The sequence below is a fragment of the Lolium perenne genome, chromosome 4 (assembly GCF_019359855.2).
Source record: "Lolium perenne isolate Kyuss_39 chromosome 4, Kyuss_2.0, whole genome shotgun sequence".
In the NCBI taxonomy this organism is placed as follows: Eukaryota; Viridiplantae; Streptophyta; class Magnoliopsida; order Poales; family Poaceae; genus Lolium; species Lolium perenne.
Genome location: NC_067247.2, coordinates 53,485,351 through 53,498,009, shown reverse-complemented (window position 1 = coordinate 53,498,009; position 12,659 = coordinate 53,485,351). Strand labels below are relative to the sequence as shown.

The following is a 12,659-nucleotide window of genomic DNA, read 5'->3' as shown; positions in this document are numbered from 1 at the left end:
CACAACTCACTCAAAACTGAAAGAAACAATGTATCTTACCGTTCCAAAGAGAATTATGAAAGCTTACGAACTCGTAGTGGCAGTACGTGTGCGGATGTGATGAAGCGAATACCGAAGGTGAAAACTATCACACGACAAATCAGGGTATATGGTGGAGCTTGGTTGGGATACCTAACAACACCGATTCATAAAGCCTAGTGCTGATCGTATGACATGAGACCCATGGAAACGCACACGGTGGAGATAAATGGGGCAATTGCAACTATACGGATAAGCTGAAAATATTATGTATGTCGGAGTAATGCTCGTGTTGCAATGCACAGGAGAGATACTAGCAAATAGCTCAATAACAGGGCACAAGATTGCTCGAAACTACGTAGTGCAAGACAGATGGGTAAACAGCAATAGTGCTCCAAATAGACTGAGATCAATATGTATTTCCGGCCTCTTTTCTTTTCTCTCGTTACTGTAGCTACAGTACATTCATTTTTTTACTGCTCTCGTTTTTTTTTGCTATTCTTTTTCTCTTCTTTTTCACTTTTTTTTTTTGAACCAGGCCACACAAATAAGTTACGGAGCAAATAGACACTTGCGAAACCTATACGTGAGCAGCCCAAAGAGCAAAGGATTAGCTAGTCTCGATCAGGTAAGTGCTATACAAAAGAAGATTGGCTTATACCTAAGTCTATCAAACGGAAAGACTCGGAAAAGAAATGAAAAATTGAGGCCTTGTTTACTTCTAGAGTATTTTAGGGGATCGGAGGGGATTATCCCCAATCCCGAAATCTCCCAAGTAGCATGTTTACTTCTCCAGGTTTGGGGAGGATAATCCCCACATATCCCCACAATTCCCCTCATTTTTGCCTAGATTTAAAACTCTACCTCAGACTAGTGTATTTTTGGGGAGGGGTATTTGAGGGGATGGTAGGGGATTGGGTGAACACCAAATCCCCTCCCATCCTCAAACTGTTGGGGGTAAAAATACAAGAGAAGTAAACAAGGCCTGACTGAAACCTGAACAGACTTGAACTGAGCTCGCGCCGGGAGACAAACAGTGTACGTTGTTGGGCGGGCGTGCCTGGTTGGACGCTCGCGCAGCAGAACGAGGTTACAGAACTAGAACGCAATGATAGATACTGTTTTGGTTTGTTTAGCTCTTTCTTTCAATAGCGGCTGCAAGATCAAAACAGATGTCGGCTGAAATATGATCCAAAACCTGCTACTCCACGTGATGTGAAATAAAGCTCTGACCAGAACACGAAAATCTAGAACTGAAGGGACACGTCCAGAACGCAACGTGCAGGAAAATAGATCGGCCAAAACAAACACTGCCAGCAAAATAATAACTTCGATGACCAGGACTCCGACGACACGGTAAGAGAAAAAGGACGAAGAGATAGCCTAGACGCCAACTATAACTCAGATCGGAGAAAAAAAAAAGTTACGCAAAAGAAAGAACTACGATCAGCAACTAAACTGGATGAACAGATGCAATCTAGGATTATGGCAAATATTTTTTTATGAGGCTTTTTCTGTATAGAACGAAAACAAAACTAATCTAGCGATAATTTTGTGGATGCTCACCGAGTAAACCTGGCTCTGATACCAAGATGATACGGGGTGGCGCGATCTTCTCGTTGAGCGATGGTAGATGGTGGATAATAACTCGCGAAATGCCCTCGAACTCTCCGGTTGTTCCCCCGCTGTCAGTGCAACAGATCTTCAACCCTATGGATATTCGCAACACCACACGTTTGCGCACGTAGCCGCCGACCACGAAGCGGTAAGTTACAATCTTCTAATTCCCAGTGGAACAACAGATCACACGAAAACTTTCAGTAAAACTCCAGATCGATACGAATTGGAGAGTATAATTTCAGAGGACTGCTTATAGCAATTCAACTAACATATTTTTGTCTAAAACATAGTCTAACCCTAATTTTACAATACTGGTTGCTATTTATTGAAAGGAGCAGATACGTCCCAATCGTTCGTGGTCACTCGCGCACGTCCAATCCATGCATTGCCGGCCCATGTATTTCACAACCAAAAACTGATCCATGCTTCTTTGTTGGGCCCCACTCAATTAATTTGGCCAAACTTAATGGTCTTGTAATGCTTGACGTTGGGCTGCCCTTGCCTGATGCATACAACAGCGTACATGGTTTTGCATGCTGAGGACTAAGTAGTATACGAGCATATCCATCAACGTTTGCATGTTGGCTGAGTCCCACTTATTTAACTTGAGCGCACAAATCTTCAATCTAGCTTGCTTTTGCATGTATTTCCTCAACTCCGACATTCTTCTGGTCGCCTTCCATTTGTTGGTCGCTTTTCACCTGTTGGTCGCCTTCCTCCCTCTCCTCCCGCTGGCGTCATTTCGATAGACCTCCAATCTAGCCAAATAATAATACAACAATTTAGGTAGTATATTATTCTCGGATATCAAAGTATTATTTTCGAGTAGGAATAAATTCACCTGATAATAATCATCAATTTGACTTAGTATTTCCTTCCAGCTCAAACATGTAGAATCATCATATTCCATGAATATATCCTCATCACGTTTTAAGTTTTTCATGAAGAGGCTGTTATGGAAAGAAGATGCTTAAAAGTATCATTTGGTGAGCCGGGACAAAATTTATTAATCTAAGGAACATGGGGGTTTAGGTGATTGATTTAGGAGTTATGAATAAATCTCTTCTCACGAAATTGTTATGGAAACTAGAAACTTCAGATGATTTATGGCAGAAATTGATTAGGATAAATATGTTAGAAATAATTTGTTCTCAATGTGCCAACTTAGGCCTGGTCAATCTCATTTTTGGCAGGGTCCGATGAAAGTTAAAGATGTTTTCTTTAGTTTGTGTAAGAAAATTGTTGGAGGAACAGTGGTTCAGTGATGGTCCCCTTATGAATAAATTCCCTCGTTTCTATTATTTAGCTTTAAGTTGTAATTTTAGTGTGTCTAGAGTTTTTAGAGAAGGATGGGGTTGTGTGAGGTTTAGCAGAACTTTGTGGGGTGAAACAAGAGCATTGTGGTTACAATTACAGTTTTTCTGTGTTTTGATGTAAGACTGACTGAAGTAGAGGATTCCTTGTTTCGGAAGTTGACTAAATCATGGGTATTTTCTGTTAAGTCAATGTATTTATAGCCTTAAAAATAACTCAAGCTTGATGGCTGCACATGAAATTATAGTTTATAAAATAATAATAAAATGTTTGGTTAGCTGCTGAGAATAGTATACTGAGTTACCGAGTAAGGGTAACTTAATTCACACAGTATGGAAAGGAAAAGAAACTCAAATGTTAGTTATGACATAATACACTTTTTATTCTAAATGATTATATTTCCAATGTTTATGTTTACATTTCACATGAAATGAAAGTTACTCATTCTATCAAAGTTCACAGTTTAGAATTTAATATTCGTGTTCACACATATTACTTCACGATATTAACACAAGTTTAACTAATATTGTTCGTGTGGTATGAGGTACTTTGAGCTTATTGGCAGACTATCGTCCATCTTTCAACAACTATTTTGCGCTTATCGAAAGTTCAATTAGTGTAATTGGGCCAGACATACTTTGTACATGCAGCTCATGTAAAAAAAAAACGTATTTAAATTCTCAACCACGCGTTATCGCCATCATTTACCAAACTATCTGACTTTTTCGTAGATGGACAGGTGCCTAAGGAGGAAAAATTATGCATTTTTTCATGTTCATTTATGCATTATGCATGTAGGTCCCACGAATGGGTCGGACCCACATATTCCATTTGATTCTTTGATGATAGTGAACAATTGGTTTCACCATATTCTCACTCACTACCATTGGATATGGAATTTATAGATCTAATTCCCGTGGTAGAAAAACACTGCCATTTAATTACGAAGTCCAATTCGTATTCTTAAATTGTAGACCCAATGATGGGAGCCAGACAAGGTGTGATATGTTTAGTTGCCCTAATGTGTTCCACGATGTTACTCCGTTTTAGATGTGAGACGGCCATTGGTAATTACATTTCCGGATCATGCTAATTAGCTTGTTATTTTTGTCACTTTGGAGATACTCCAACCAATATTAAGAGTCGGGGATTTAGTACAGCGTTAAATCCCCATCACTTATTACGGATTGGAGGGGCTAAAATGCGTTGTGGATATTTTTTCTAAACCTGCTTCGACCCAAAGCCCATCTAGTACAGGCGAGCTAGCTAGCTTCACTTTATTTTCCTTCTCGTGAGCCTAGCTAGCTGAATCATGTACGTGCATGTGGATGTCCAACTTATGCCACTTCATGCTTGGCCCACTACACTACTCCGATCGACACTGACATAATTTGGGGAAGAAAGTAGCAGTTAAGGTTACCAGAAAATTTCGCAATGATCCAGACACGATTTTTTGGACAATCAGATGACAATTTAAACAACAGTCAAAAGATGTGCAACAGCACAACCCAAGAACCAAACAAACGTTAGTCTGAAGCATTACATGATTTGGCGTCAGAAATAAAAGGCCACAAGAATTACAACCCTACCATTCAAAATCTGGTTTCACAAAAAAGAGGAGTACAGCGTTCATTCGACCCTCCGGTCATGCATCAGACAGAAGCCTTCTATGCTCCCAGCCTTGTAAAACTTGCATTGTGAAAAAAAAAATCAAAAATCAATACAGGAAAGGAATTTATCACAAGTGCAAGCAAGTTCAAAGCTAGCAAGATAGATGATAGTTCTAACCAATCTTTGCTAGAATAGGAATCGCATGCATAAATTTGCTAGAAACTAACATGGACATGGACATGTAAATCTGATCCTTAAATCAAAGTAACTGACCTAAACATGTACAGTGTACATGAACAGGCCATGATTTGATTGAAGTCCTTATTAATCTGAAACATGAACCAAAGAACGAATTACAACAGAACTTATTATTGACATGACCAAGTAGTAATTAAACAGCCACCATATATTGCCCATCGTAGTCACAGGCGAGCTAGCTACCTTCACCTTATTTTTCTTCTCGTGAGCTAGCTAGCTGCATCAAGTACGTGCTTGAGGAGGTCCATCTTATGCCACTTCATGATCGGCCTACTACCCCGATCGATTCTGACCTATTTGGTGAACAAGTAAAAGTTAAGGTTCTGAAAAAAATTCGCCATGAGCTACCTGATTTTCGAGATAATCAAATCAAAATTCAAACAATAAAGAGAAGTGCAACAGCACAATCAAATAACCAAACAGACGTTAGAATGAAGCATTACAAGCTAGCACCCAACATTCCAGATTTGGAGTGACAAATAAAAGTCCACAAGAATTAGAACCCAACCATTCAAAATCTGGTTTCACAAAAAAAAAGAGGAGTTGAGCTTCCCCTTGTTGTTCTTCCACCCTCCGGTCCTGCATCAGACAGAAGCCTTCTGTCCTCCCAGCCTTGTAAAACTTGCATTGTGAAAAACATAAGAAATCAGTAGAGGAAAGGAATTTATCCCAAGTGCAAAGCGAGTTCAAAGCTAGCAAGATGGATGATATATAGTTCTAACCAATCTTTGCTAGAATAGGAATCACATGCATACAAATGCTAGAATTAACATGGACATGGACATGTAAATCTGATCCTTACATCAAAGTAACTGACATGAATAGGCTGTGGTTTGATTTAAGTCCTTATTAATCTGCTTTTCTTGAACCAAAGAACTAATTACAGCAGAAGTTATTAGTGACATGACTAAGTAGTAATTAAACAGCCACCATATATAGCTGGGCCTAAACAGAGTTACGTCATCGGGTTGATTGGAACCAGAAAAATTACCTAAGCACATGGAGCTGAAGGAGGAGGTCACCGCTGCCGCTTAGCCCCCCATCGTTACCCTCAGACAAGAGCAGAACATGGCCAGCAAAAGGAAACAATAATATTCATAAGGAAGTCCAAATAGACGACGTCTAGATAGTAGCATACTAAACAGAGCCATATACTCAAGCAGATGGAGTCGAAATGATGAGGATGCTAAATAAAGACCAACCCATTACATTACTAGTGTTTGAGCGAATAAACAATATTATGCTACCAGTAGATGATTTTGATGTATTATAGATAAAAGCAAAACATTAGGCAATCAACTTGAGAGAGAGCATGTAATGATCAAGTCAAGTAGAGGAAAACTGAGCAAGAAGTTTCCAGTGGTAAACTGCAACTAACAAACAGGTGGTAGAACCAAATTAGGCAGGACATTCTGAAAAAAAGCATAGGTGCTGCTAGCGTGAGAAGCTTGGTGAATTGTGAGGTCAAATCGGAACAAGCATAGGTGTAGTTGGTTGGCCTGATTGTCACGAGCTGTATATAGTCGGGGACATTCTGAACCATTTGATATAGTAGTTGAGTGGCTAGGATGTTAGTGCGGTGGAAATGAATGTACAAACCCGTGCAGGCTCCCAGGATCGAAAGCAGGGCAGTAAAAATTAAAGATGGCGATGTGCGGCGCCCTCCGGGCAGGGGCGTTGGGCGCGGGGAAGGTCGCTGCCTCCGGCGGCGGCGGGAAGTTGGCCGCCATCTCGTGCTGGTCGCGGCCATCTCCGAGGGCGAGGCCTCTCCGCGACAGTCGAAGAAAGCAGGGGCAGTTGGGCGACACGGACGCTGGGAGCAGCAGCAGCAGCAGCAGCAACCTGAGACAGGGCGAAAATCTGATAGTAATTGCAGTAGCGTGAAAAGCTTGGTGATCTGTGACCTGAATCTGAATATATACAAGCATAGTAGCAGCTGGTGCATGATGATTGTTATAGGTAGGGGAGATTGTGAACCATTTGGTTGCAGCAGATGTAGAGGCAGGCAGTAATGAATCTACACAGGATTGAAGACTCGGAGTGCAGTAGTAGTAGTAAGAAGAAAAAACCATGGTGATGCTAGTTTACTGCGGGATTTCCCAGGATGGCGAAGGGAAACGCGGGCTGGCTCCCAGGATCGAAAAGCAGAGCAGTAGAAAAAAAATGGCGATTTGCTGCGGTCTCCGGGCAGGATGGAGTTGGAGAGGATTGGTGGCTCACCGTCGGGCGCGGGGCGTCCCCGGATGCATCTGCGGCAGGAATTTGGCGGGCGGGAGCGCCTGGCACGGATGCTCCGGCGAGACGATGCGGTAGGATCTGGGAGGGGTTTGGTTGGGTGGCGGCGAGAGTGGAACAGAGTCCATGGTTGATGGTTGGGTGGAGCTGAGAGAGAGAGAGAGGTGAGGGAAAGGTCCGGTGCGATTAGTGAGGGCAACATGACAAGGTGAGATTGATGGTTGAGGTCCGGTGCGATGATGAGCCAGAGTCGCTCGATCCAATTCCAAAGCTGAAACCCGTACAGCAGCAGAGCCCCTCTTTGACTGACAAGGTGGACCATCTACGGCTGCCCCCAAACCACTCTCGTGGATTCATCCAGCGCACGAATCGTAAAGCCATACGTTCCCGTTTGGCCGTTTGAAACTCCTGAAACTTCTTCCCCTTCTGTTTTCCTCTCCTCTTCGTCTGTTTCATCGCCTCCCACCAAAGTCCCAAAGAACCTGCAAGAAACCAAGAAAGCCCGCAGCAAGAAATCAAGAAAATCCGAAATCGATCCTGAACGCATTTCTGGGAGCCGCGAGGAGGCTCCGCTGACGGAGAAGGGCTCGAGCTGCGACCCTGCTGAGCACGGGCGGTGATCAGATGGAGCAAGGCTCGAGCGACGACGACCTCACCGGCGCCAGGGAGCACGGAGGCGGTCCAGCGGACTGTGGCTCCAGAGACGACTACGCGTCAACAGGCGACGGCAGCCATGGCGGTGGTTCGACCGATCACCGCACTGCGAGCGATGATCCGATGGAGCAGGACTCGAGCAAGCACGGTGGGGATTCTATGGAGATCGACCACGGATCGGGAGAAGAACCTTCCGGCGAAAGCGATCAAGCTTCCGATGTCGGGGCCAATGGCGGCAACGGACCAATCCCGTCCTCCAGCTCGAACAACGACGGATCCTTCGAAGATAATGGAGCACCGTCCGTGAACGGCTCAAGCATCGCCGGCTCCGACGGCAAGAATCGCCGGAATCTCCGGGGCAATGCTGCCGCTGCCGCGAATTGCCACGGGCCTCCCCTGTCCTACGGCTCGAGCAATGCAGATTCTGCTGACGAGCCGCCCAATCAAGCCTCTCCCGCCAGCAGCTTCGCCGCCAACGGCGACTCTGACCGCGAGCATCCCCAGGCCCCTCCCGCCAACGGCGCTGCAGTCGCCATCGACGAAGACGATGAGGATGTCATGGTTGATATCACAGGTTCTTCCAGTCAAGGCGGATCGTCGCAGTCCGGCAAAGACTCCTCCGAGACCAGCTCCTCCGGTGATGGCACGAGCTCATCAGGTACCAACGCCACCACCTCCTCCGACACGGTGAAGATGGAGGACATGAGTGCTCAAGCGCAGGTTTCGAGCTCTTCTGATGCTGCAGACACTTCTACGTCATCAGGTGCCAAGGCCGCCGCCGCCTCCGACTCCTCCTCCATGGGATCCTTTGTAGACCGCCTCGAGCTTGAGATGGACATGGAGGACATGGATGCTCAACCCCAGGTTCCTAGCTCATCTGATGCCGCAGACACTTCAACCTCATCAGGTGCCAAGGCCGCCGACACCGCCTCCGACTCCTCCTCCATGGGATCCTTTGTAGACCGCCTCGAGCTTGAGATGGACATGGAGGACATGGATGCTCAGCCCCAGGTTCCTAGCCCATCTGATGCTACAGACACTTCAACCTCATCAGGTGCCAAGGCTGACGCCACCTCCGACGATGAATCTATGGAATCGTTTGCAGAGTTCCTCGAGCGTGAGATTCAGGCTCAAGCGCAGGCACCGAGCTCAACGCCTCCTCCGAATCCTTGACTGAATCTCTGGTGGAGTTTGCAGAACTCCTCCAGAGTGAAAATTTCAGCAATGTAAGACTAGCACAGGGCGTTTGGTTGCAGTTACCTCGTTGTCTCTGTCACTTCTTCCTGACGTCTCAAGAGCTTAGTCTCTACCTGGTATCACCACTGCGTTGAAGATACACAATACATGGCGTTTTGCTGTTTCGTTCTGACTAGATTTTAGATAGATAGATACACTGCCAGTTTACATATCTTGTGTGCAGTATATGTCAGACAACACTGTGTTCATCTGAAACTGATGGAAATTGCACCTGTACAAACAAAGGGATATGCTGCACGTCAAATGCAGTCTGTTTTTGTTCATACTCTGTATGCTTGATCTTAATAATCACATGACTGTCCTTTTTCTGATGTTCTCTGTAATTTTTGCCATTTGTAATGCAAGAAGGGTACAGGGTAAGTAGGAATTACAATTATTGACCCTGCTTTCTTATAGTTCTGTGTCTATAAAGATACATGAGAAGTATCAAAAAAAAAATCATGAACCACACCTATGAGTATTTATGAATAATCTACCAAGCCATCTAAAATATTGAAAAACACACATAATCAGATCAGAGAATATCTGGCCCAACCAAAGAAACTTGACGCGCAATTCTGAAATGGAGTGCAGCATAAGCCCTTGTCTTCATATCGTAAATCAAGCTGAATCCACAGCAGGGACCTTAGATGCCATGTAGGACGCAATCTTGAAAATGTCACCCAGACACAAATATTGCAGTGATCAGTGCTGCATCCCTCAAAGAAATTCATTTATCATCTGGATCAGGAGGAGATGAGATGAACAAGAATTGCCTTCACTTTCTATACCACAATGGACCTGGTCAGCATGAGAATCCACTACAGCGCCATAGAAATCATTCTGACCTGCCATCCCTGCCACTGTTATACCCACTATAGCGGCAGTATCATTATTATGAGTTGCTCATTGGATAAAGGTAAATTCATTACACTCGCTGAATGTCATCCCGAGCCATTGCCACATCATATCAGCCAAGCATAACACCAGGTTTCTATGTTTCTGTTGGAATAGGAGCATAGACATAGAGCAGCAGCACAAAACCTGCAACCCGAATAAAAAAAAGCCGAGATTAATCGTTTCTCCGTAGTATGGTGCAGAACCGAGAATTAGATTAGTTGCCATACTGATACTTCTAAGCGAAAAATGGAACAAAATGAAGGAATTCACATAATCATAAGAACATGGATGCCAACGATCTACAGAAAAGACGCCTTAAGGTTTATACAGTGATCGGACTAGATCACCAACGATCTCAGATCTTTGTAAAAGATCTCAGCAATGTTTTGGTAAATGTATCACAAGGAATACCACTTTTTCTTTCAGAAGTAATGCACAGAAGCCTAACCTCCAATGATCCCAGACACTTCTGGCCTGATTAGCAAAATGGATAACTCATACGATGTCATGATATGGTAACCATTGAAATTGTTATTCAAGCATAAACATTCTCTATCATCTTCATCCATGGGCCAACTTCGTCAACAAGCCCCTGAGAATGTAAATAACGAACCAACTTTGTGACAGGTTGAAGACTAGCAGAAGTCGAAAGAGAAGCCATCAGTTCGTTCATTATGCCCTGAAACGTAGAGCTGCAGCAGCGCTTAATCCATTTTATGTGTTCAAGGGCCATTTCTATTTCCTCGGCATCTGTTAGGAACTTCAACAAAATGACATGTGAATTCGAGCTCTCAATATTGGATGGAACACTGAACATTACACTCAAGAGCTTAGTCTCTACCTGGTATCACCACTGCCTAGGATGACGAGGACACCGAATCCTTGGGCCAAATCTCAGGTGAACTTTGCAGAACTCCTCGAGCATGAACTTAGCAACGGAAAACTAGCTGCCCATGGCTAGCTAGGACAGGATGGTGAGGAGTTATTTTAGGGACAGACAAAGCAGTTTCGAGCTTAAAAATTTGTCAAGTCACAGTACAGGCAGTTGTAGCGATGCATTTTGTTAATGTGGAAAAAAAGTCGTATAGAAAAAGATAGTTTGTGGTTGTGGTAGGCTAGCGCCGTCGCCAAGCGTCTTAAGTCTTAAGTCTTAAGTCTTAAGTCTTAAGTCGCGAATATTCACGCGAGCGCGCGCGCTATTAAGTCACACTTCATCTAGTGTTACTACTAACTAGTAGAAAATGAAGAGCACCCCTTATAAGTTGGTCTCCACCTCTCTAAAGTAGCAAGGTGGGACTAAACATTGCAATACAATGGTACAACTGCTTGTGTCCAGCCAGTTTGCGTAGTTTATTTGGGCTAGCTTATTGGGCCCAAGCCAATGATGTCACTCTGTAGGCCTGGTTGGTGGACTGTTTTGCCATTAGTGGACTGTTTATTCACATGCGAATTGATTTTACATTGCAACATCTCATGTTTTGTTTTTTTGCAGCAGCTGCACACAAAATAACTCGCTAAATGTTGTGCTTATTGTTAAGTGTGCTGAGAATGATTGAGGGATTGGTTTTAGATTATTAACGAGAGGTATATTTCTCTGCTCTCTACCATTTGATGCAAACAAATATAGCGCGGTCTATAAATATAACTAAATATTATTGTTTTGTAATGATAATCAGTTAAATTCTTGCACGTATATATACATGGTTATATCTGTGATAAACTTATACGCGTTGATGGCCTACAAACGGCGCTTGGCCTACCAAGGATGTTGTCGGCCACAAGAAGGAGTTCCACCTTCGATGGCCTCATCACACCCTCACGGGTCCCACCTCCGTCGGGTTCCTTGCCGCTTACAAGGGTGAACGACAATTGAAGGGCATCTCCGATGATAACTTCTTCGTTCTGTCTTGGCGCTCCGCGTGGTGGACTCCCAAACCCTCCTCCTTAGGATGGCGGCGCGGGCAATACCTCCTTCTCCTTGGTCTTCGCCTCTATCATCTCCTTCTCGGCCTCCAAAATTTTCATCACCAAATTCTCTTTGGATTTGACCATAACATCGATCTTGAGAGACAATGATGCGGCCTCTCCTTGTTTCTTGATCTTGAGATACATCAATGGCGGGACTTTCATCGACCACCTTAAACGCAGCAGCCGAAACTGGCGGCACCTTCGCCATCATTGCAGTCAAAGCAGTCAGCGACGCCATCTTGGCTGCAGCTGGCTTATTCGCAGCCTTCTTCGGCGCCGCCTTCTTCTCTGCCGGCTTTGGCGCCTTGTTGCCCGGCCACTTCGCCCGCTTGGCCGGCGCGGGAGGGGCAGCCAGTGCGGGAGGGGTAGCTGCAGCGGGAGGCACGATGACGACGTGCTGCCCCGGCCGCTTCCGCTTTCCGAGAGCACCAACATCGGGAGGCGCATCGACCACGAGGCCCTCAGTGGCGGCTGCCGTGGTGGCGTTAGATCCAGATGCGGTCGGTGGAGCCGATCCGCGCGGCACGGTCTCGTCCGGGAGTAGCAGCGGGTTGATGGCGTCCATGTCGGTGCGGGTGCGCGGCTGTGGTGGCCGGAGAGGAGTGGGGGCGGCGGAATCGGGAGCGGTAGGTGAGGCGGTAGCGGGAAAGGGCGAGCTGAAACTTCCTTTGTGCCAATGCGGGGGAGAAGATGGGGTTCGCGCTTGCACGGCCTTCCCAACCCGTGAACTTGGGGTTTCCGCGGCACGAAACGGGATAGCCTGGAATTTTTTTTGGTATGAGGGTCCGATGCGGTGTCTGAACCGTCCCTTTTTTCCCCTCCAAACCGGAAATCAACGGTTATTA

General features: G+C 45.1%; 1 protein-coding gene and 1 long non-coding RNA gene across 3 annotated transcripts; both read right to left on the bottom strand.

Moving 5' to 3' along the window:
• Window positions 1-4,463: 4,463 nt before the first annotated feature.
• On the bottom strand, window positions 4,464-7,273 carry LOC127292555 (uncharacterized). Of its 2 annotated transcripts, none has more exons than XR_007845204.2 (6): window positions 7,042-7,264; window positions 5,813-6,663; window positions 5,330-5,442; window positions 5,005-5,114; window positions 4,837-4,892; window positions 4,464-4,641 (listed from the first exon to the last, which is right to left on the bottom strand). XR_007845204.2 is itself a non-coding variant. In XM_071818615.1 (6 exons), exons 1-2 carry the CDS (start codon window positions 7,182-7,184, stop codon window positions 6,393-6,395), a joined length of 414 nt encoding a protein of 137 aa, XP_071674716.1. In that variant the 5' UTR covers window positions 7,185-7,273; the 3' UTR covers window positions 4,464-4,641; window positions 4,837-4,892; window positions 5,011-5,114; window positions 5,330-5,442; window positions 5,813-6,392. The 2 variants fall into 2 exon arrangements, 1 of the variants encoding a protein (XP_071674716.1); XM_071818615.1 differs by having other exon boundaries at window positions 5,011-5,114; window positions 7,042-7,273.
• Window positions 7,274-9,317: 2,044 nt separating this feature from the next.
• LOC127292557 (uncharacterized) lies at window positions 9,318-10,666 on the bottom strand. Its single transcript, XR_007845208.2, has 2 exons — window positions 10,295-10,666; window positions 9,318-9,990 (listed from the first exon to the last, which is right to left on the bottom strand). It is a non-coding gene; the product is annotated as an uncharacterized lncRNA (long non-coding RNA).
• Window positions 10,667-12,659: the final 1,993 nt, after the last annotated feature.

Coding starts and splice junctions, on each gene's coding strand:
- LOC127292555 (XM_071818615.1), bottom strand. CDS start 7,184: ATGGACTCTGTTCCACTCTCGCCGCCACCCAACCAAACCCCTCCCAGA. Junction 6,664..7,041: donor GGGACGCCCCGCGCCCGACG/GTGAGCCACCAA, acceptor GCCCTGTCTCAG/GTTGCTGCTGCTGCTGCTGC.